This window comes from Engystomops pustulosus, chromosome 3 (assembly GCF_040894005.1).
Source record: "Engystomops pustulosus chromosome 3, aEngPut4.maternal, whole genome shotgun sequence".
In the NCBI taxonomy this organism is placed as follows: Eukaryota; Metazoa; Chordata; class Amphibia; order Anura; family Leptodactylidae; genus Engystomops; species Engystomops pustulosus.
In genome coordinates, this window is record NC_092413.1 from 157633416 (window position 1) to 157657470 (window position 24055).

The following is a 24055-nucleotide window of genomic DNA, read 5'->3' on the forward strand; positions in this document are numbered from 1 at the left end:
ACTTCCCTCTTCCATTGTCCCCCCATGCTCTTCACAAACACATCTACTTATCTGAGGGAGAAGATAGTGGACTTGACAGGAATAGCAGTGCTCCTGATGCCAAAGACACACCTTGGTCTACCACCTACCTTACTAGTATGCAGATAAATGTTCAGAAATCACATTAGATTTCTCTAGAGCATGCTTCCAATAAATATAAAGCCTGGGGGAGGCAGTAGGCTCCCATAAACTCTTGGACATTAGGTTTTAAAATCTCTTATACATGAATTATAATTAATGCATCTATGATACTTTATTTCAGTTTGGTTTACAAATACCAGCTGGGACGTCCACACCAGGTAGCTCGAGATCAGGTTCTTCACGAAGTTCCATATCATCTATCCGGTAAGAAAAGGTTAATCTGTGGCTGCTTTTTAAGTGTTTTCTTTCTTATGGGGTAGTAACATCTGAGTCTAAGGTTTGAGGTGGTGGCTGGCGTCTATTGCTGTGTGCCATAATACAGCAATTACACTGCCCCCTCCATCTGTTATGTAGCCAGGCCCAGAAAAATGATAAAGGAGTAACTGAGTTGGGCTACTAAGTGTAACTAAACTTTCATCAAAAGTTTGTTAATCAATAGTGCAGATGATAATAATGAACTTTATATTGTACTCTAACCCCTTAACGCCCCTACCCTCTTTTCGTTTCGGTTTCCATTTTTTACTCCCTACCCCCAAAAACCCATAACTTTTTTATCTTTCCATGTACAGAGCTATATAAGAAGTTTCTAGACAACAAATTGTCCTTCCTAGTACATATTATTCCATGCTGGGCACTGGAAAGCTGCTCTGTACATTTTTTCTGTACAATTCAAAAATCAAAACCTTTTGTACAAAAAAAAAATCTAGATTTTGTCCAATTCTGCCGCTAATAAGTTTTTCAGACTTTGGTGTAGGAGCTGTATTTTTAGGTCCCTTATAATACTTGATCCCTTGGGTGTCTGATCACTTCCACCATATACGGCAATACTACTGTATTGCTGTAGATGAGGATTTTGTCCTGCATCTGCATCAGTCCGTTAGTCACAGACCGTTACAGATACTGCCTATTGGCCTGGGAGCTTGACAAACTCACATTTGTCTTGGCAACCGATTGTCGCACCCAGATGACGTCACAGGGAGCTTCGTTCAAAAAATAAAGATGGCGACGCCCATGTACCAAAGATATTTAAATGCCCCCGTAACCTTTGCCAGCGGCATTTAAGTGGTTAACAACCGCGATCAGTGCCAGCCTGTGAGCGCTTTTCATGCTCCCCCTCCCACAACAGGACATTCAGGAATGTACAAATGCGGTAAGCGGTTAAAGAAGACCTGTCAGGTCGATTTGGGACCGTAAACCAACTACAGGTCCTTATGAACTTGTGGTTTAGGGTCCTAAATTGACCTGTTTGAAGTCTTTAAATGAAGAAAATTCAAATTTCGGCGCTCTTTAAAGGGCTCCGCATTCTTCCATGGTAGATGTGGATCTGCCTCCACTCCTATAGATATAACTTTGTGGCAGTTCACAAGCAGGAAAGACACACTGCATTTACCAAATTCTGCTGATACATTGCAACCATCTCATTGCTGCTGAGAAATTTTATAGAATTTTGCAGATTTACCATTCATGTAATAATTGCTGAAACAAGATAGTAAACAGTCATAGTCTGATTTAAAAGAGTTTTAAAATCTCTGAATGCGAAACAACTTACACTACTTGGGCTTTCCTTTCCCACAATAAAATGGCCGGTCCAACACTTCAGCATCAGGAACTGTGACATCAGAGTTGAGTTTTACCGCTCCAGTTATACTTTGACTGCAGTCATCACTGCTTTTGGTCCAGTCAGGAGCCATATGGCTCACAATAGGGTAATCCGACATCTAGGCCACATAACACATCAAGGGGAATGGAAGTTTGAAAAGGGCAAGTATTTATTTTCTAATCCTCTACTTTGACCTTCAAAGAGTTTTCTAGATAAGCTGGAAAACCCCTTTAATTTTAAGCACTGTTCAGAGTTGTAATGATATATGTATATGTTTAAGCATTATGTCTTTACTTTTTGTAGGTCAACTTCTTCCAGAGCTTCAACTAGCTTGCTTCCATCATCACGAGTAAATGTAGTCCAACTTGGTCTCCCTGTATCCTCTCCTCCATCAACTGCATCATCAGCTCGCAGCTCTAAGGCATCAAGCAGAGGAAGTACCCATAGAAGCATCAAGTAGCAGTGCCAGGAGAAATATGGATCATGATGTCCAGATCATTATATCTTATTATTCCAACATTGTGCAATGATATAAATGACCAATAAATGAAGGGTTGTTATTATACCTGCTGAAAGTACAATATTATGGTAGACACCATTTTCCATATGGCGTAAAATGCTGGAGATGAGAATACATGAGGACTAGTGCAATTGCTAATCACTTTTTTACTACAATTTGGCAAAATACCAGTAATCTGGACAGATAATTCAGATGGTGTTTGTGAAGGAAGATGTGATGTTTGAGACCCCTGAGGGGTACAAAAGGTCAATTAATTATCCTTTTATAGATATTCCCAGAATGCACGGGTTCTGGAAGGCGTGGGAAGTGATTTAGCGTTGTCCGCACACCCTCCGGATATGGTACAACAATAAATCACAACCCTGAATAGCTGAAAGACCCCTTTCATTAGCATCAGTGAAACATAACCTTATCAACCCAATAAGCTGCCACCAGTTCTCTTTTAATAAAAACCCAGTCCGTAACTGGATTATATAGGGTGAGGATCAACCCCGGTAGCATGTTTTTAACCAAGACATGGACGTGGGGATTCATGGATCGAGATAAAAGAGCAACACAGGTTAAATTTTATATTTAATTGCCTTAGGGCCACACTAGACAAACAGTACACACAATAGATATATACATACAGTTAACAGAGTACAAAATACAAAGGTAGGACGACAAGTATCAGCAATTTGGTATGTTAGTTATCTTGTGTGGGCCTAATGGAAACTGATTGGGAGCACTTAATGCTTAATCCTTCCTGCGATGGTGATGGTAACAGGTTTCCCAAGTAAAGACCATTACGTGCAGACACGCCCATGCACACCCCTAAAAGGGCTTTGAGGACCCTCCTACCTGGTATTAAATCCAGAACCTTGGAGAAGTCATAGCTTCTCAAGGGGAAGTGATAGGTTCAAGGTTTTGGTATCATTGGATCTGGGTGAATCACTGGATCACTTCATACCAAACCTGACCCATTTGCTATGGTCCAATCCCGAGATATTTATATCTCTGGACCCAAGGATGCTGGAACTTAACTATTCATATCTATATGATAGATCTAGGCAGATCTACACAGATTCCAAAAATGTATTTGTCTTTGGGCTGAGGTAGACCATAACTCAATAACCAACATCTTATACTGGGATTTTTTATAATCCTTTGTCTGTTACCAAACAAAATGGAGGAAGGCCTCTGAGATATCCCTGGAGTTCAGTGATGGTGAACCTTTTAGAGACCGAGTGCCCAAGCTACAACCAAAATCCACTTATTTACTGTGAAGTGCCAACATGGCATTTTAAGCAGTAACTTACTGCTACCTGTTCTTCCACATCTTTCAATCTTTCAACAGCCAATGAAGTGTCGCTTAAAAATGGCGCTGAGAGCAGCATCTCTAAAGTTGCCTGGGACTGCAGAAAGATTTGGTGGATTTGTTCCTGTCTTCCTGTCAGGTTATCACCCCAGGACAAAGTTCACCAAAGTGCCAACAGAAATGCCCCTGAGTGCCACCTCTGGCACCCGTGCCATAGGTTTGCCACCACTGCTGAAGTTGCTGCTTCTCGGGAATTCCTTTGAAGCTTGATCTCCTGTAGCACTCTGGGATATGGATGGCTTGATGAACAGCACAAACTCTGGCATGTGAATCCCCCTTATACATATATGTTCATCACAGTGTTATATTGTTTTTGTTTTAGAATCTTTTTATTGAATTTTTTCTTATGAAAAAAACCTTAAAGAGTAGTTATAATGAACAATTAAGTGATACATTTAGTACAGAGTAAAAGATGAAGTAGGGGCAGACATACAGCTCACAGAACGTATGCTTATACCTGGACATAAACAGATATCCTAGTGAAGATTCCTAAAGTGAGAGGAGAGAGTTTTAGCCATCTGAGAGTTGGTTGTGTAGAGGCAGCGTATATGAGGGTTCGGTAAGTTCCAAAAGGAGGGTGAGAGAAATTAGCATTAAGTAGATGCTTTGTGTGATGATGTAAGGTTTGTTGTTATAGGCCAGAGCCATACCACAAATGGTCAGGGGTGAGGGATAGTACCCAGAATGGTCTTCTGGCTGATAACCACTAGCTCATTGTGAATATACAAAGATGTATATAATATATAATTATTCTTATACACATAAGTACATGCATGTAGTTGTAGGGATGTAAATCTATGTTTGTGTGTTTCATATCTGTTGCTCTCTTCCTGGAGATATGTCGGAGGAAAGCGAAGGTGCTGTAAGGCGGGTCGGGATATATTCTAGGAACTGTTTTCAGAGTTTTCTTTCAGGTAATTTTTACACATCTTGACTCGAAGGAGAACCAGGGGGCCCAGACCTTTTTGAAGTTGCGATGTTTCCTTTTATCATATGCACCAAGTTCTTCTAGTCTGGGCAGTTGAGCAATTTTACTAAGCCTTTGCACTACTGAGGTGGGGTTGGTTTGATGCCATAGGAGTAGGATCTAGGATTTGGCCATTAGAAGAAAGAAGGACCACCGTTTCTCAGAGATTCTTTTTCTGCCTGTCTGGGCTGATGTGAAGGAACAGAAGTTTGGGAGTGATGCTTGGAGAGCCGGGACATATTTTTTGTAACGCTGGCTCAACCTGGGTCCAGAAGGATTTTGCCTATGTTGCATCTCCAACACATTTCCGGGATGTCACTATTGATTTTACGTGTTTTATATCACCTGGCCATGAGTTTGAAGCAGGTTTCTTGGAGTGTGATACATCATGAGGGGCCACAGCTGGATTTAAGTATTTGCCCCATTTCAACTGGATCTAAAATCAGTTGTAGTTCTTTTTTCCATTCTGCCTCCATGGCAACCGTTACATCACTATGGCAACCAAAAATTTCTATGACAACCGCTTTGTAACAATGGCAGCCACTTCCGTTTCTATAGCAACCATTCCATCGCTATGGATAACAATATGTCTCCTTAGCATCCCTTCAGTCTCCATAGATTCCCAGGTAAAATAAAAAAATTAAAATAATGTAATACCCCTTAATGACCCCCCGCAACCACTGGCAACCGCTTTCTGTCACCATGGAAAATGTCCCTTCACCGTGGTAACCATCCCTGTCACCATTGCAACCGTTCCATCACCATGGCAAACGGCATGTCCTCATGGCAATAGGTCTGACTCCATGGCAACTATTCAGTCACCATAGTTACCGTTATGTTACCATGGCAACCAAAATTCCACGGAAACTAGCACATCTCCATGGCAACCACACCATCACCAAGGCAACCATGCTGTTACCATGGCAACAAGTCATTCACCATGGCAACTGGTTTGTTTCCAATCACTAACTTTAACCAAATGGAAACCGTCCCATCACCATAGCAACCACTTCGTCACCATGGCAACCACTTCATAACCATGGCAACCGCTTCCTTTTCCATAGTAACCATTCCATCTCTATGGCTACCAATATGTCTCCTTGGCAACCGCTTTCCGTCACCATGGCAGATGTCCTGTCACCATTGCGACTGTGCTGTTACCATGGCAACTGGCCTGTCTACATGGCAACTACTCTGTCACCATGGCAAACGTTACATTACCATGGCAACCACACTGGAACCATGGCAACTGCTTCTGTTTCCCCAGCAACCACTTCCATAGCAACTGGTCCTCCTTTTGCATGTGGGTATGTCATAATAGAATAGGAGTATAGTATAATAGAGCCTTTTTTGTCCCAGATGTACACAAGGGCAGCTTTTTTTTTAAGGATGTTAACAAAGGAATTAGGTAGGATAATGGGAAGTTCCTGCAGCATGTAGGCAATTTGGGGGACTAGCATCATTTTGAACAGATGAACTCTTCCCATCCACGAAATAAAGGGAATTTTCTAATTTTTTTTAATGTCTGTTATAGTGCTTAGTAAGGGTTTAGAATTGAGGTTGAACCATTGCGAGGGATCTTTTGAGATGTTTATCCCCAGATATTTGATGTGGGATGGGGCCCACAAGAATGGAGAGTTGTCCTCAGCTCCTCGGATGCTCTTTTTGGGGCAGGAGATGTTTAGGGGGGTTGACTTTTCTGTGTTAATTTTGAAATTAGATAAGTAAAGGTATTGATTAAAAAGGTTTGAAATAACTTTTAGGGATTCCTGTGAGTTTGTGGTGATAACAGGTCATCAGCAAAGGCAGCTCTTACATGTACTTTATCCCTCACCTTCAAGCCTTTTATCTGGGTGTTGCCTAAATGTTTGGGTTAAAGATTCCATTATTAAGATATACGGGAAAGTGACGTGTGCCATTTGATATATTGAAGGATGGGGCGAGTGTGCTGTTCACCCTAATTTCTGAAGATGGTTTTAAGCATAGCATCAAAATGTTGTCTATAACTTTTTTGGGGAAGCCAAATTTCTTTAGAGTCAGTTGCATGTAAATCCAATCCACTCAGTCAAAGGACTTCTTGGCATCTGTGGAAAGAAGAGTTAACAGAATATTCCTTGTCCGGGCGCACTGGATCAAATTGAGAACTTGTATTTCCCTTCCAGGCACAAAACCTACTTGTTCGAGGTCAATAAGAGTGGGGTGGAGAGATTGTTTTACCAAAACAAAATTAAAAAAAAAAATATTAACACATTTATATTGTTGTACTAATATTATGTGTTTTATGAGTAACAAAAGCTTTTATTGACAGAATGAGTTAATGCAGAAAAAATTACAGTTTTCAAAGTTTCAAGTTTTACAGTCATGGCCAAAAGTTTTGAGAATGACACAAATATTTTATTTTCACATGATCTGTTGCCCTCTGGTTTTTATGTGTGTTTGTCAGATATTTTTATCACATACAGAAATACAAGTGCAATCATATTATGAGTAACAAAAGCTTTTATTGACAGTTAGAAGTGCAATTCCCCCTGGCAGCTCTCAATCAACTTCTGGACCAAATCCTGACTGATAGCAGTCCATTTTTGCATTTTGTCACAATTTTTTTGGTTTTTGTTTGTCCACCCGTCTCTTGATGATTAAGATCTGGGGAGTTTCCAGGCCATGGACCCAAAATCTCTGTTTTGTTCCCTGAGCCATTTAGTTTATGTTTGTTTATGGCAAGGCGCTCCATCATGCTGAAAAAGGCACTGTTGATCACCAAACTGCTCTTGGACGGTTGGGAGAAGTTGCTCTTGGAGGACATTCTGGTACCATTCTTTATTCATGGATGTGTTTTTAGGCAAGACTGTGAGAGAGCCAATTCCCTTGGCTGAGAAGCCACCCCACACATGAATGGCTGCAGGATGCTTTACAGTTGGCATGAGACAAGACTGGTGGTATCGCTCACCTTGTCTTCTCCGAACAGGCTGTTTTCCAAATGTTCCAAACAATCGGAAAGGGGATTCATCAGAGAAAATGACTTTCCCCCAGTCTTCAGCAGTCCACTCCCTGTACCTTTTGCAGAATATCAGTCTGTCCCTGATGTTTTTTCTGGAGAGAAGTGGATTCTTTGCTGCCCTCCTTGACACCAAGCCTTGCTCCAAGAGTCTCTGCCTCACAGTGCATGCAGATGCACTCATACCTGCCTGCTGCCATTCCTGAGCAAGCTCTGCACTGCTAGTAGCTCGAAGCTGAAACACTTTTAAGAGATGGTGCTGGCGCTTGCTGGTCCTTCTTGGGCGCCCTGGAGCCTTTTTGGCAACAATGGAACCTCTCTCCTTGAATTCTTTAATGATGCGATAGATTGTTGACTGAGGTTCAATCTTTCTAGTTGTGATGCTCTTCCCTGTTAGGCCAGTTTTGTGCAATGCAATGATGACTGCACGTGTTTCTTTAGAGATAACCATGGTTAACAGAAGAGAAACAATGATGCCAAGCACCAGCCTCCTTTTAAAGTGTCCAGTGGTGTTATTCTTACTTAATCATGACAGATTGCTCCATTAACACAGGTGTGGGTGTTGATGAGGACAGGGCTGTAGATTAATCACTGAAACGATGTTAGCGATTTAAGGCAGGCGTACAATGAAGTTGAAATGTGTTTTAGGGGAAAAAGTTCATTTTCTGGACAAATATTGACTTTGCAATTAATTGTTATTAGGCTGATCACTCCTTATAACATTCTGAAGTATATGCAAATTGCCATTGTAAAACCTGATGCAGTAGACTTTGTAAAATTTAACATTTGTATCATTCTCAAAACTTTTGGCCATGACTGTAATTAAGGAGGATTGGTTTTCTATCAATTGCTCAATACGATTGCCCATCTCCTATCTTTTTTTAAAGAGAACCCGTCATGCAAAATAACCCCCCTAAACTAAATATATTTTCATAAACTGCCATTAGAGAGCATTGCCTCTATCCCTTCATTGTCCCTCTACATGCCTGGGGTCCTAAAGCTGTATGCAAATGACCTGTGAAATGTCCAATGAGTCATTAGCATATTCAAGCTGTCCAGCTTATTCATGAGTGGGAGGTACAGCCACACCCCCAGTGCTTGACTGACAGCTGCTCCATGTAATGGCTGCTCCATGTGCTTGCTGGTGGCCACGCCCCCTGCAGCCTGTGTGTGTATAGGAGAGATACAACAGCTCCAGGCAGCCATGTGTATAGCAGAACATGTCAGGTACTTGTGTAGCTGAGGTCTGTGTCTCACACATGTGTATTAGGAGGATGCAGCATGTCAGCAGCACACACACTAGCAATGCTTTACTATACATTACACACAGACATGAGCAGGGGGAGGAGAGGGGAGGGGGAACAGGAGTGACATCACTGCCTCTCACCATGTGACCACCCTCATTTACATAATAAAGAAAAGATGATTTTATAATCATTAATGTATGAATTGACTAGATAAAGGCTGGGATGGAATCCTTGTGAGCTGCTCCAACAGGTAGTAGTGACAGGACAAGTGACACGAGACCTGATGACAGGTATCCTTTAAGGTAGTGAGTTCTTTCATGACCGGTATGAGCGTGTTTTCAACTATCTTTTGGATTATTTTCTGTAAGATCTGGATAGTAGAGGAGGCATTAGTGTTGTCGTCGCCCCCACAGATTTCAGCCTATGAAGTTTCACCAAAATCAGCTGGCATGGTTTGCAATTGTGCGTATTTGGATGCACTGTCGCCCAGCCAGGGATTTTTTTCAGAGGAATTTGTTGAGACTCTTTGTGCTTGGGAGTGCATAGTGAGTCTTTGTTGTTGCCTTTGCAACGGTTGACTATTCTTCTGCTTAGGTGAAAAAGTGTAGCGAAGATTCTGCTGTCACGTGAGCACAGGATGAAAAATCTCACCACCCCTTCTTCCCTACCAGCTTATGATGGGTAGCAGGTGTTCATTGTGTTTTTAAAGAAAACTGAAATCAGATAAGGGGTGGTGGTTTCTTTTATCTGGCTTCTTTAGCCCTTTAGTGCTGTCTCTGGCAGGAGGGTGAGAGCTGTTTATTCTGGATGCATCTTGCACGCGGAGGCTGGGGTCTCCAGGTTCGCTGAGCTGGTGGATGAGTATCAGTGACCTGGATGTAGGAGCAGCTACTTCATGTCAGGTCGTGTCCGATTAGCTGGTGATAACAGACCCGAAGCTCACTGAACTGTTGGAAGTGTATATTTGCTCTTTTTATCCCAGTTAATCCTGGCTGAAGTGTGTGTCATTGGGATCAGGTGAGTATTTGAGGTCCCAGCTTTTCACGCCTCAGGGCCACTTGAGACTGAAAGCCGCCTTTGACTCGGCGGTAGCGATCCCCAGCTCGGAATCAATAGTAAAAGGTAGTAGGCCGCTTGTAATAATAATAATTCTTTTTTTTATATAGCGCACACAGATTACGCAGCGCTGCACAAAGCATGACAAATTGGTCCCGGTCCCCATGGGGCTTACAATCTAAACAACAGTATGTTTTGGAGTGTGGGAGGAAACCGGAGTACCTGGAGGAAACCTACACAAACACGGAGAGAACATACAAACCGTTTGCAGATGTTGACCTGGGTGGGAATCGAATTCCACCCAGGACCCCAGCACTGCAAGGCAGAAGTGCTACTCTCTCAGCCACCGTGTCACCCTGCTTGTACTTCTATCAAGAGTGTTTAAGGGTATGCAAAGTCCCTGGATGGCACAGGATGTACCAGTGGTATGGGTCCTGCGTGCTTGGCTGTAGCCCATGCCCCCAGCTGGTGATATATTAATGTGAAAATCTATTTTTGAATAACAGTGATAGAATAGTCAAAGTAGAAAATATGGGAGAAATTTATCAGAAATGTTCGAGTTGCCCATGGCAACCAACCAGAGCTCAGCTACCATTATTCCACATAAGTCTTTAAAAAAAAGCGCTGAGCTCTGATTGGAAAACTGTTCTCATCCTCTCAAGTTGAGAGAGAAGAACCTTTTTACCTTGCTATTCTCCCTGCTGGCGAAAAGGTGTATGAAAGGTGTCCCCCATAGCCCGGGTATAATGTGGAATACCGTTTTGTTTAATGAGCACTCCCCCTCATGTAATATTTGGCGACTTAGAAAGTCTGTGCGAACCTTCTCTGACCATTATGGGAACTGCTGTTAAGGAGGAACGGTGTCTGCCAGTTAAAAAATATTAGATGCAATTTCCTAAAGGGGCAGGGCCTCGTTTGTGCCTATTTGTTTATGTAGACTACCGTTGTAGTGTTGTCTGATCTGACCCTGATGGAGAGGAAGGGCTGGCTAATACTTCTTTCCCGTTGGATGAGAGGCAAGGTTCCCGAAGATCCCTGGAACCCTGAAACATCTAGTCCGCAATATGTGCCCCTCACCCCATGGGGCTAGCATCTGTAGTGATAATTTTTCTTGACATGGAGCCCAGGGAAGACCCACTCTTAAATTTTTGGGATCTAACCACCAGTCTAGGGAACTTAGAATGAATGCTGGGATTTTGATCGTGTTGTCTAAGGAAAACGGATTATTGTCCCAGGACAGAAGAGGGAAATTCTCCAGTATGCCCATGGGACCGCTGGGATGGCTGCTGTTAAGATGCCTCGCAAAGACATTTCTGCCCTGAGAGACCTGAGGGGAAGCGTTTAATCTGGTGATCTTTTATCTTTTCCGGCTTTTCCAGTGGAAGAAAGCCCTTTGACACCAGAAGTCTAGATAAATTCTCCAAAAGACTTTTTGAAGGGAAGAGGTTGTACAAGATTTTTCTAAAATTTATAAGACAGCCCATATCTGACAAACTCTAGTAACTTGGTCTCTTACTGCTAGCTCTGAGGATCCCACTAGAAGGAAGTCGTCCAAGTAAGGAGTGAAAAGACCGTGCTCCAGTCTTGTTGGAATTTAATTTGGCAAATACTCTTGGAGCTACCACTATGCCACAGTGAAGATTGGAAGATTGACATGAACTGCAATCCTTCAGTATTTTTCTTACTCTGGATGAATGTCTAAATGACAGTATGCCTCTTCCAGGTCTATTGCCGCCATATAGCAGTTTGGACATAGGAGATTTATTATGGATTTTTTGTTGAGTAGTGAAGAAATTTCTGAAAGCATGGCTACTGCTTTCTGATGGGATCTTTTTTTTATATCTCTGTCCAGGCATGGAAGAAGCTGGCTAATCTTCCTCCTATCTCGAACCTTGCATTATTGTGGTCGGGGATGGGCCTGTCTAGGCTGGTCAGGAGGTTGATTGAACAATCAACCTCAGTTTATCTAAGGAGGTCTGAATGGCAGGGGTCTTGAATCTCTCTTCTTATACTTTGTTCTCTGAAAGAACGAACAGGATCTGGATCTGATGGAAGTGGAAGGAAAACCTTTCCTTCTGTCCCCAGGAGGATGTAGAGTCCAAGTCAAAGGGACACTTTATGTTAAAACAATTATTTAAAACTTTCCAATCACCACCTTTTAGTTACCAGAATCGGGGTTCAAATCCTTGGTGACAAAGTTATGGCCAGAAAAACCACAGAGACAGTACCGTAACCAAGAGCATTGCTTCCCAACTGAGTAGGTGTCATGGTCTCTCTCTCCTGTAAAGACTACATAAACAATGGAAATGTGTCAACCAGGAATGACATAACTTGAAGTTTATTAAAACATGGTAAACAATACTACACTGCACGGGATGCAGATTTTATAAACACCACTGTGCACCAAAAAGCAGCTGGACTATGGTGTAGTATTGTCAGAATAGTGGCCAGTATCTCCACAACTCATTTGTATAGTGTTCTGTGCACAGTAGCAAAACAAAGACAAATATGGCGTATCATGGAACAGGCGGCATCTTTGGACAGGAGAAAAAGGAAAACAGAAGACCTCCATAAACCAAGGAGAAAAAAAATTATGACAAGTCAACTGTATTAACAAATTTCAAGTCCATAAAATATATTTCTGTCAGAACAAAAGGCTCAGTTCATTTACATTTTTGCTTGACCCCTTTTTCCTTCTCAAACTCTGCAATCTGGCTGAGAATATTTAACAAGTTGCCAGGTACATCGTTACTTGTGGACCCATTACCATTCCGGTCTTCTTTATGAGATGTAGATTTGCTTCCTTGGAGAGACTGTTCATGTGATCTACTACTGCTGCCAATAGACCTTCTTTCTCTGGGTCCAGAATTAGACATGGAATACTTACTTTGATAGTAATCAGGATTTTGCCGGCTGAATGATCTTTTGGAGTCTTCCGGCTCATCTCTGCGCTTTACCTCTGCTCTTCTGCTGTAGGAGTCTGTAGAATCTCTTCTACCAGATCTATACTTACTGGCTGAAGCTGCACTTTTTGATGTACCCCCACTAGCATGAGTTTTTGCACTACTGTAGGAATCTCTTGAATCTTCTGACCTACCTCCGGTAGGCTCTATGAAATCTAAAGATGAGGACGACAGGGATCGATTCCTTGTTTTGAACTCTATGGATTTTCTGTGAGGTCTATCTTGACTGTCACATATTCGAAGATCATCTTGTTTCAGAAATGATGCTGAGGTGTCTGCGGGTGGCGAGAATGGTTCATCCTCCTGAGTAAACACACTGGATGAATGCTTCCTAGAACGATTAGAAGATATGGAATGCCTTTGTTTCCTCTTACTTTTCTTGCGTTTCTTGTAGCTTGAAGACGATGATGAGCTCTCGGATGATGAAGTACTCGAAGAAGATGAAGACCTTTTCCTTTTCTTCTTTCTATTGTCATAAATAGTAATCGATAAAAGCAGTTACTAAGGATTATTTCAGAACCAAGTTCAGCTTATACTTGAGATCAATACTGATAAACCGCAACAAGAAATTCAGTGATGAACCGGAAACAGAGTTAGTGATGCCATTTAACACACTGGTTATCTAGATGGATACCTGAAAAAAGGAGCTGAAAAAGTCTAAATTCAATTCTTGTGTGGATCTCGCTACACGTGTCTATGGTTCTAAAGGAAAACTTTATTCATGTGTTGCCTTGAAGTTGTTATCCAGGAGATTTTACTCTTTATTAACTATCTTTAGTATTGGAGTCCACCATTAACTGCAACAGTTCTGCAGTGTTTGGATGAGTATTGTGGCCTCTTCAGGCTACCAAACAAAGCACCATTCAAAATAACATGGATGTGCTGGAATGTGACTAAGCTACAATCAGGCCATGACATTTTAGGCCTGTTAAGGGGGTTAACCACTTTAGTTAAAATGGAATATGAACGTCCGATACAAAAACCCATGTTGCTATAAATAAATGAAAGATCCTTTAGTTCTCAGTAACTCCTCCTCCCTCTTATGCTCTGCTCCCAGTGATGATGTAACAGGTTTTCTTGCTCTGTTACCATAGTAATGATGTGTAAATGCCATAACCTAAAATGCTGACCATACTGGATGCACTGCAACCAACCGACTACAGCCAAACATAGTGGTGATCACATTGACCTGCCCAGGTGCAGGACATGTGATGTGGACATGTGACCAGCGGCCATCTTCTGTCCTGTGTCTGCTCCGCCAACGGACCGCGGAGAGGTCAACAGCATATTTCTGCTGGAGCAAACTCTCTGCCTCTGACTTTATACAAATAGTTCACACATGATTTTATGGATGATGTCAACTCGATGGCCCATGGAAGAAACATGACCTGGAATTGGATAGATTAATTTCTGCTGACAGATTCGTATTGATTGAAAGCAGCACTCACTGAAGTTCTGTGGCTGCATCAAAGAGCTAATAAACACCATTAAAGGGGTTGTCCGAGTTCTGAAAAAAAAACTAAAAGTGGCCAGGAGCGGGCTGCTTAAAAAAATAAAGTCCTACTTACCTTCCGGTGCCCTCCGGTATCCATCGCTGCTGTCGCTCCGGTCCGGGCGCCATGTAAACAAACATGGCCGCCGGAGAATGTTTGTTTACATGGTGCCCGGACCAGAGTGACAGCAGCGCTGGATACCGGAGGGCACCGGAAGGTAAGTAGGACTTTATTTTTTTAAGCAGCCCGCTCCCGGCCACTTTTAATTTTTTTTTTTTCAGAACTCGGACAACCCCTTTATCCTGTTCAGGAGAAGTGTTCTCACAACTTTTTTTTAGTGTTTGAGAACTTTTATTTTTCTACTTAAAAGTGCACTTCAAACCCCAAGGGCAGTCAAGCTTCAGGCCAAGCTTTCACGACTCAAATGGTTAACTAACTATGCTGATCACAGCTGCAGCCAGTAAGGTATTTTCTGTTCTTAGGACACAAACAAACGGTCCGGTTTTTTTGCAGCCCATGTGTCATTCATGTGTAATCTGTTGTTCTGTGTGCAAAAATCCATTTGTTATAAATTAAAAAAAAAAAAAAAAAAAAAAAAAAAAAACCTGAAGACTGGCAAATGACATCAATAACTTTTCCCAACCTCTTGAAGGGTCATAGAATTGTTTTACCTATGAACTGCTCCACAAACCTGTGTAGCACCAACATCTTTAAAATTCCCAAAAATTGTATGGGAAAGCTGAAGCCACAACCATAGGCAGGAATAGGATCTGCTTTGAGTTTTCTACAGCATCTACATGGATCAGTGAAAAACATGTTTATGTGCATAGGTCCATCAAAATAAATGTGTCAGTGTGCCATCAGTTAAGAAAAAAATATTCTACCATAATGCAAGAAGTCCTGTTCCCGATACAGTGGTTGGTCCATTATATCAGGCCAGGACACGGGCTGTGGTTCATGGACTGACCACGGTCGTCTACCACTTGCCCAAGATGCACATTTTAAAAGGAAGTTATTTGAAATTCCTAAAAAAAATACCTTTTTTCTTCTTTTAGAAGTTTACGCAATTTTTCTGCACTGGTTTCCGTTTTCTTTTCTTTTGTCTTTTCTTCTTTCTCTTCATGTTTCTCTCTTTTTTCCATAGATTTCTTTTTATCAAGTTATCAAAAAGATATTATTATAACATGTGTTGTATAGATATGTTCAGCAGTCCCACCACCCACATTATAAATTACAAAAAGATTAATAAGGGAAAATAAATAGCAAAGTAAGATGGTCCACATTAAACCCATTATGCATTTGCATAAAATCAAAATGTATAGGCATTAGTTTACCAAGTATGAGATTGAAGTAAACACATTATGAGCATAGCCAAGAGAACAAAAAGGTACAAGCCAAGTTGATAAAAAATTGAGCATACAAACCAGTTGACAGACCCAGGTCCAATAGTAGTTTAGGAATTGAAGTCCATGTTCAAATCAGGAAGAGAAAATAATGGATATTCGTATCCATAGCACCAAGAGTTCAAGGCAGGGAAAGACACATAAAGAGACATCATCAGTATTACAGGAAGTAATATATAGAAAAAAAAAACAACCATAGACAATCATAGACAAGTGAATATACAAAATGGTTCAGCGGTAGAAAGAGAACCCTTAATAGCCCAAAACTATTACGCAGGATCTCACATCTGCCGTTCACAGTAGATTGAGAAAATAAAGAATCACCTGTATACATTGGCGCACTTTGTTAAGGGCGTCCTCAGCCTCAAAGAAGGATTTGTCTATGGTCAAAGCTTTACTGTAGTAACTCTCTGCATTCAGTAGCTTGTCCTCTTCCTCAAGCCTGCAATAATTTCAACAAGGCAATATTAACATAGAAAAGGGAAATTAACAATGGGAGGGCAAAAAGATCAGAAAATGCATAGAAAAATATATATATATATATATATATATATATATATATATATATATATTTTTTTTTTTTTACACATATATACATATATATACAATTACATACATACACACACCGTATATACTCGAGTATAAGCCTAGGCACCTAATTTTAAAACAAAAACTGAGAAAACCAATTGAGTCGAGTAAAAAAGTCGAGGGTGGGAAATGCATTGGTCACATGCCCCCCGGTATATAGCCAGTGCCGGCACCCATGCCCGGTATATAGCCAGTGCTTGCTCCCCCCCCCACCATCTATAGCCAGCAGCCCCTTGCCTAGCCTAAAGAAAAACCAAAAACCCTCACCTTTCCGACGCCCACCGTAGGTCCTCTTCTATCTTTATCTCCTGCTCCTGGTCCCTGAGTGGTCCTGTCGCATACACCATGACATCAGCCGTTTGCTGACATCATAGGGTGTGCCGATTGCAGCGCACACACTATGATGTCGGCAAGCGGCCAACGTCATGGTATGTGCAAAGCAGCAAGGGGGAACCAAAGAGAGCCAGAACTGAAGACAGAAGAGGATCTGCGGGGGCGTTGGAAAAGCAACTGAGGGTTTTTTTCATGGATTCAAATATGCAGAGTTAGGGGTTTTTCAGCACATTCTTTGTGCTGAAAAACTCAGCTTATAAGTTATATAAAATTTTATATAAATCATAATTCGTAAAAGGGGATAGAGGTCCTGTACAAATCTTAAGGATCTCATTAAAAACTTAGGGCATAAGAAACTTCTTTAAAAGCATACTCACTGTCCCCCTCTTTCCACAAGTGTTTGGCAAAGGTATTTTCTTGCATTCTTATGGGTTGGGCAGTTTTCTAAGGCAATTTCAAAATCATCAATTGCTTTATTTAAGCTTCCTTTTGTAGCATATCTAGAAAAACATAGCACAGAAAGATTAATAGGCATGTGTGCAAGACTTTAAAGCATCTAAACATTGTGCACCTGTAATTGAGTGATCATAGAAAGATTATTTATGTTAAATGGATGATATTTCACGATGATATTCAGCATTATGCAGAACATGGCATCTGTCTGTGGAGACCCTTATGTTGGTCCAATGCTGGGGACTGCACACATTGCACAGGACTGGAGTCCTTACCTCATACAGTAATATAATGCAAGGATTCCCTGTCTGCCTGGAAAGCTGCAGCACTGGCAGGCCTAAACATTTTATTTAATTGAATTACAAGAAGTGACAGGGATGGAAAAGAGCCACACTGATGTCCACTGCAATCTAGAATTATGTCCCACACCACTAGTACTTCATCATATAACCCAGCGGTTTTGATGAGGCGTCAAAGCAGGAAATTCCAACACCATTCTTCTCCATCCATCGTTACTCCTTACAGGTCATTTATATCCAGCTTTTTTTTCATCATAATGCTGAATCTACCAGAATATAGAAGGACATCACCGTGATCTCCAATGAGATATAATGAAGTTTCTTGTTACTGGTTCTATTGATTTCTGCATAGTTTGTAGAAAAATTGGTGACTACCACCAAGATGAAATATTGTAAACCGAGCACACAGACATACTGGTGTGTGCCTCCTCTGGCAAGATCTGCTCTTTTTTAAGCTTCTTATGGTCTTTAAGAATAAAAAAAGGTTTTAATGATTATGCAAATGAGGCTGAGGTACTCCAGGTTTCATTAACATCATTTTCATAATTGTACAAGTTTTTTTTTTTTGGTAAAAACCAGGGCATAAGAAGCTAAAAGAACAGTAGATCCTACCAGAGGGGGAACACATCAGTGTGGTTTAGGAAACCAAAATTGTTTCTGACCGTGGGAAACCACAGAGCACATGCCCTGCTCTTGTAGTGCAGGTAATAAATCACCTTTCCTTTTAGTCAGTTTCATAAATCTGGCCACAGAAAGCAGTTTGAAGTTATAAAATACTCACAAGGCACCTCGTGCTACTAAAGCTTCAACATTTTTGGGATCAATTTCCAAAGCTTTATTGTACTCATTCATAGCATCCACATGACGGCCAAGTTTAAAGTAATCGACTCCTATTTTCACACTGTAAAAGAGAAATCTTTGTTTAAATACATTCCAGAAATAATATATTCCCAACTCATTAGTACAGATAAACTCACCACTTTAGTGCCCACGATGATGACTGCTTTCTTCTTAACAAAGGAGCAAAATCTTGTTCAAAAAAATTCTCTCTTTGGAAAGAATTAAAAAAACTTATGAGTTTGCAGACAACAACCTTCAAAATTGTGCAGCAATTTTACAGTGATGGTGAGGAAGGGGTAGGAGGCTGTGCTATTTAGTAAACCCACATTTAAAGGAAACCTACCACTTTATAATGGCAGTTCTAACCCTCAAATACCTCGCACCAGCTCAGGGTGAGCTGGTACTGGAGCATATCTTCATTAATTCCAGAAACCGCAGATTCCTTTTTAAACTGTTTTATACTTTATATTCTAAGCACGCTTAGAATACGCTGGCCGGCTTCGCATGCGAAGTTGCGCAGGCCGAGTGTGCCCGAGAGCTCAGTGACGTCACCGACTCTCCAGCACTTTCTAATCAGGCGCCGGCACATGGTGCGCTGAGCCCGTATCAGGGTGTGCTGAAGCATGCTTAGAATATAAAGTATAAAACAGCTTAAAAAGGAATCGGCGGTTTCTGGAATTAATGAAGATATGCTCCAGTACCAGCTCACCCTGAGCTGGTGCGAGGTATTTGAGAGTTAGAACTGCCATTATAAAGTGGTAGGTTTCCTTTAATAAGACAAGCAGCATATATATGTATAGTGTTCAACTGCAAGAAGAAGAAGGAGCTCAATTCACAACAACCTTGCATCAGGCCACTTTACCCCAATTGCCAAAGTTCAGGAAAGTATATTAATAATGGTACTCTATAGAGCAAGTACACTGTAACATCTCATTTATGCAGACAGTGACTGCACTTTTTAAATCCATCACCTAAGGGATCCCTATATCCCATTGGTGCCGGTCCGACAACCCAGCAACCATAGAGACTGTACTACACAATCACCTAACCTAATTTGTATTAATAAAAATCCCAGAAAACCCCTTTAACATATGAGTAAAGGTGAGGAACTGTACCTTTTGGATGAAGTCTATTATTTTTTTATCTACAACAAAAAACTGACATTAAAAGGTAAGCAAGGGTAGGAATACACCGAAGGCTGCATGCACATGCAGATCGCAGCTCTCAGTACGGTAGTGTGAATATTACCCAGCAGAGACTTTGGCTCATACATCAGTTTTGGAATGATAGTATTTTGCAGATCCTACATATTGCAGTAATAGAATATACTGGACAAGCCACCATTTTTCACCGGTCAGTTTTGCACTCATGTATCTTTACCTTTGAAGGCCTCGGATTAATGATGGTGGCTTAGATTCATCAATTCCAAGAGTATTCAGGAGGAATTCAACAGTAGATGGGTTAGAAAGCGCCACAGATTGTTGTAGGACCTTTTCATAAGTATCATTGCTGCTGGAGAAGGCAGTACTGTGTCTTCATGGAAACAAATTGATACAGTAGTTAAATATATGCTTATGGTGAGCATGCTAAATTGCTATCTGCACATATTAGTATATTTTGTGCTTTTTTTTTTTTTATAAAGACATAACATACAGAGTTGTGAAAGTTGCCCCTAGACAGCTCCCTGCACTCTAGCCCCACCCCACTGCAGTCCAGGACGGAGCTCAGAGACAATGACATATCGGGGGAGGAAGGCACAGGAGAGCTAGTGTGTTGTGGGGAAACATTGTCAGCTCACAGAACTAGATGGCTCATAATGTGGAGTGATCGTTGTATTGACGTTTTAGCTCATAAGTAAAATTATGATGTAAAGGGTTAAAAATTATCTTTATTGTGTTAACTAGGGGGGTTGAAATTTGAGAGTTTTCTTTCATGGGAAAACCCCTGTAAAGAAACCCTGACAGACCCCTGTATAAGAGGCTCTACAGACTTCATAGACAAACAATCAGAATCTAACAAACAAATCAATGACTTTTCCTAATCATACTTGTAGTATTCGGGCATATCCTCTTTGCTGACAACTCCAAGCTTTAAATGAGACAAATGACTTGGGAGTGAAGACTTATGCAAGGATAGAGTGATTTTTTCGTGGTAACGGTCAATGTCCTTTACAGCAGCTAGGAAAGAGGAAAGGAAATAAGTTGACAACAGATAATACAGAACAATGGAGCCAATTCATATCAGATAATCATAAGATGCCATAACCGCACAAAGCCACTAGGTGCAATATTACGCAGTTATAGAGACAGGCAAGGATATGATCCAAGTCCTTCCTCAATGAGTCATTTTTGGACAGTCAAGCAAATGCCATCAAGTCCCCCAACCCAATGAGTGTCCTACGAAACTGCATGGTCTCCATGCTCAGACAAGAGTATAGTAAGGGGGGAATTGTCAGGAAAAAAAAAATCTGATTATTCTTTACGCTGATTACTATTTGGCTCGCACATAGAGCAGTAATACTTATAGGTAGGTATAGGTTTTTATATTACCTTGAATTAGATCTCCAATTTGATAGTATGATAAGGGATCACCATGATTACTCTGAGAAGGCACATCTCTTAGAGGACACAATGCCTAATGAATGAAAGAAAGTTCTATCAAATCTCCATTGGAAAGTGCACCAGAGATAGGCACAGGACTATAAATACCTACACTTATTTCCAATGGCTCTATATCCCTTAAAATGCCACTGCCCATGGAGATCAGCACCATGAAAAATCCAAAGTCACGAATCGACGTTATTCTTCCAATGACGACATCTCCGCGTTCAATGTCTCTAAAGAACAATTCCCTTTTCTGACCGCTGGGGACCTCCATAAATTGCTCCAGAGGAGGCATGACCGCATAACAACCTACAGCAGTAAGATACAAGTGATAGCACAATATGGATATTATGTGGACAGATGACTTCACATCACAATGCCATAAATGTCATCACTGTGAATGTATGAGGAGGTTATATACTACAGGGAAAAGTGCCTCCCCTCTGGAACTGTAACCCATACATTGTAGCATAACATACCGTCACCAAATATGTCCATATGAATGTCCATATATAATGTTTAGACAGGCTAAACATTATCCACACATTTTACAGCATGAGCCATGTGATACATTATAGACAGCTTAGTCTAAGTTTACACTATCCTCTAGGAGCAGACTAGTGAATCTGTTCTTTGTAATGAGGTTGTCCATTCCTTATTTCTTCTCATGGTTTGGAATACGGAATGGATGAAAGGTTTCCTTTATGTACAATATGAAACATGCATAGGTTCAAGTGTGAAATAATGAGGCTTGCTGGGAGGAGGCCATTCTTCTCTGCTCCCAGACTAGAACACTTACTAGTCTATTCAAATACAAAATGACTACTGTACATACCTTCTGATGGTTCGTGTACATCTGCCTTTTCCCTGATATTAGACTTCCAGGAAAGTGCAAAGAGCAGATCTGCTTTCCTAGCAATGAACTGCTGCACTTCAATGTTGTCAAGGTTCCTTTCCTTCCTGTGAGAAAGAAGACAAACACACAATTCACTTATTCCTATGAAGCTGTAACAGTGTTATATACCAGTACTGCGCCCCCCCCGCCCCATGTGTTATATACCAGTACTGCGCCCCCCCCGCCCCATGTGTTATATACCAGTACTGCGCCCCCCAGCCCCATGTGTTATATACCAGTACTGCGCCCCCCGGCCCCATGTGTTATATACCAGTACTGCGCCCCCCAGCCCCATGTGTTATATACCAGTACTGCGCCCCCCAGCCCCATGTGTTATATACCAGTACTGCGCCCCCCAGCCCCATGTGTTATATACCAGTACTGCGCCCCCCAGCCCCATGTGTTATATACCAGTACTGCGCCCCCCGGCCCCATGTGTTATATACCAGTACTGCGCCCCCCAGCCCCATGTGTTATATACCAGTACTGCGCCCCCCGGCCCCATGTGTTATATACCAGTACTGCGCCCCCCGGCCCCATGTGTTATATACCAGTACTGCGCCCCCCGGCCCCATGTGTTATATACCAGTACTGCGCCCCCCGGCCCCATGTGTTATATACCAGTACTGCGCCCCCCGGCCCCATGTGTTATATACCAGTACTGCGCCCCCCGGCCCCATGTGTTATATACCAGTACTGCGCCCCCCGGCCCCATGTGTTATATACCAGTACTGCGCCCCCCGGCCCCATGTGTTATATACCAGTACTGCGCCCCCCGGCCCCATGTGTTATATACCAGTACTGCGCCCCCCGGCCCCATGTGTTATATACCAGTAGTGCGCCCCCCAGCCCCATGTGTTATATACCAGTACTGCGCCCCCCGGCCCCATGTGTTATATACCAGTACTGCGCCCCCCGGCCCCATGTGTTATATACAAGTACTGCGCCCCCCGGCCCCATGTGTTATATACCAGTACTGCGCCCCCCGGCCCCATGTGTTATATACCAGTACTGCGCCCCATGTGTTATATACCAGTACTGCGCCCCATGTGTTATATACCAGTAGTGCGCCCCCCAGCCCCATGTGTTATATACCAGTAGTGCGCCCCCCAGCCCCATGTGTTATATACCAGTAGTGCGCCCCCCGGCCCCATGTGTTATATACCAGTAGTGCGCCCCCCGGCCCCATGTGTTATATACCAGTACTGCGCCCCCCGGCCCCATGTGTTATATACCAATACTGCGCCCCCCAGCCCCATGTGTTATATACCAGTACTGCGCCCCCCAGCCCCATGTGTTATATACCAGTACTGCGCCCCCCCAGCCCCATGTGTTATATACCAGTACTGCGCCCCCCCGCCCCATGTGTTATATACATGTATTGCGCCCCCCCGCCCCATGTGTTATATACCTGTATTGCGGCCCCCAGCCCCATGTGTTATATACCAGTAGTGCGCCCCCCGGCCCCATGTTTTATATACCAGTAGTGCGCCCCCCGGCCCCATGTGTTATATACCAGTACTGCGCCCCCCGGCCCCATGTGTTATATACCAATACTGCGCCCCCCAGCCCCATGTGTTATATACCAGTACTGCGCCCCCCAGCCCCATGTGTTATATACCAGTACTGCGCCCCCCCCAGCCCCATGTGTTATATACCAGTACTGCGCCCCCCCGCCCCATGTGTTATATACATGTATTGCGCCCCCCCGCCCCATGTGTTATATACCTGTATTGCGGCCACTTGGACAGCTCCCCCAGCAGCTGCTTGAAGCCGGCATGGTCATGCTGCTCGCACTTGAACAGGGACAGCAGGCTGGGGCCGTGATAACTGAGACTCTGCCGCACCAGGTCTTTGTCCATGACACACTGCACCGAACCCCTCAGCACAACGAGGCCGCCATCACAGAGGATGGTACAATCTATTTCCTAGCAGCTACAGGACCTTCGATGATGTCATCATGAGCATGTGACCAGACTCGTGTGGGAGGAGCTGGCTTAGAGGGACGTGTTATGTTGTGTTGGCTGAAGTGACAGTGGGGAAAGTAATGAGAAAGGAGAAGTGCGGAAGTCATGAAGGAGTAGGAGATGGGAGCAGGCTGTGTGAGGAGGAGGACATAGGCGAGCAGGCTGTGTGAGGAGGAGGACATGGGGGAGCAGGCTGTGTGAGGAGGAGGACATAGGGGAGCAGGCTGTGTGAGGAGGGGGACATGGGGGAGCAGGCTGTGTGAGGAGGGGGACATGGGGGAGCAGGCTGTGTGAGG

The 24055-nt window shown here is 42.6% G+C and overlaps 2 protein-coding genes across 2 annotated transcripts in view; one reads left to right on the top strand and one right to left on the bottom strand.

The window, feature by feature from the left end:
• CCDC39 (coiled-coil domain 39 molecular ruler complex subunit) overlaps positions 1–2343 on the top strand; it is a 30022-nt gene extending 27679 nt beyond the window's left edge. Inside the window, exons 19-20 of the mRNA XM_072142737.1 lie at positions 302–384; positions 2084–2343. Coding sequence (XP_071998838.1) covers positions 302–384; positions 2084–2240 — 240 coding nt within the window. The 3' untranslated portion in view covers positions 2241–2343. The remainder of the gene's footprint in view (positions 1–301; positions 385–2083) is intronic.
• Positions 2344–12244: 9901 nt separating this feature from the next.
• Positions 12245–23759, bottom strand: TTC14 (tetratricopeptide repeat domain 14). The gene is made up of 12 exons (XM_072142738.1): positions 23521–23759; positions 21733–21857; positions 21007–21206; positions 20844–20928; positions 20342–20471; positions 19675–19827; positions 18432–18503; positions 18236–18355; positions 17080–17202; positions 16106–16223; positions 15417–15526; positions 12245–13351 (listed from the first exon to the last, which is right to left on the bottom strand). Exons 1-12 carry the CDS (start codon positions 23652–23654, stop codon positions 12586–12588), a joined length of 2136 nt encoding a protein of 711 aa, XP_071998839.1. The 5' UTR covers positions 23655–23759; the 3' UTR covers positions 12245–12585.
• Between the last annotated feature and the right edge of the window lie 296 nt (positions 23760–24055).

Excerpts from the sequence above, each read along its gene's own strand:
- TTC14 (XM_072142738.1), bottom strand. The coding sequence starts at position 23,654 with ATGGACAAAGACCTGGTGCGGCAGAGTCTCAGTTATCACGGCCCCAGC. Across the intron at positions 19,828-20,341 it reads GATATGCCCGAATACTACAA|ACACAGTACTGCCTTCTCCA; the intron begins GTATGATTAGGA and ends GTTTCCATGAAG. Across the intron at positions 18,356-18,431 it reads TCATCGTGGGCACTAAAGTG|TGTGAAAATAGGAGTCGATT; the intron begins GTGAGTTTATCT and ends TCTCTTTTACAG.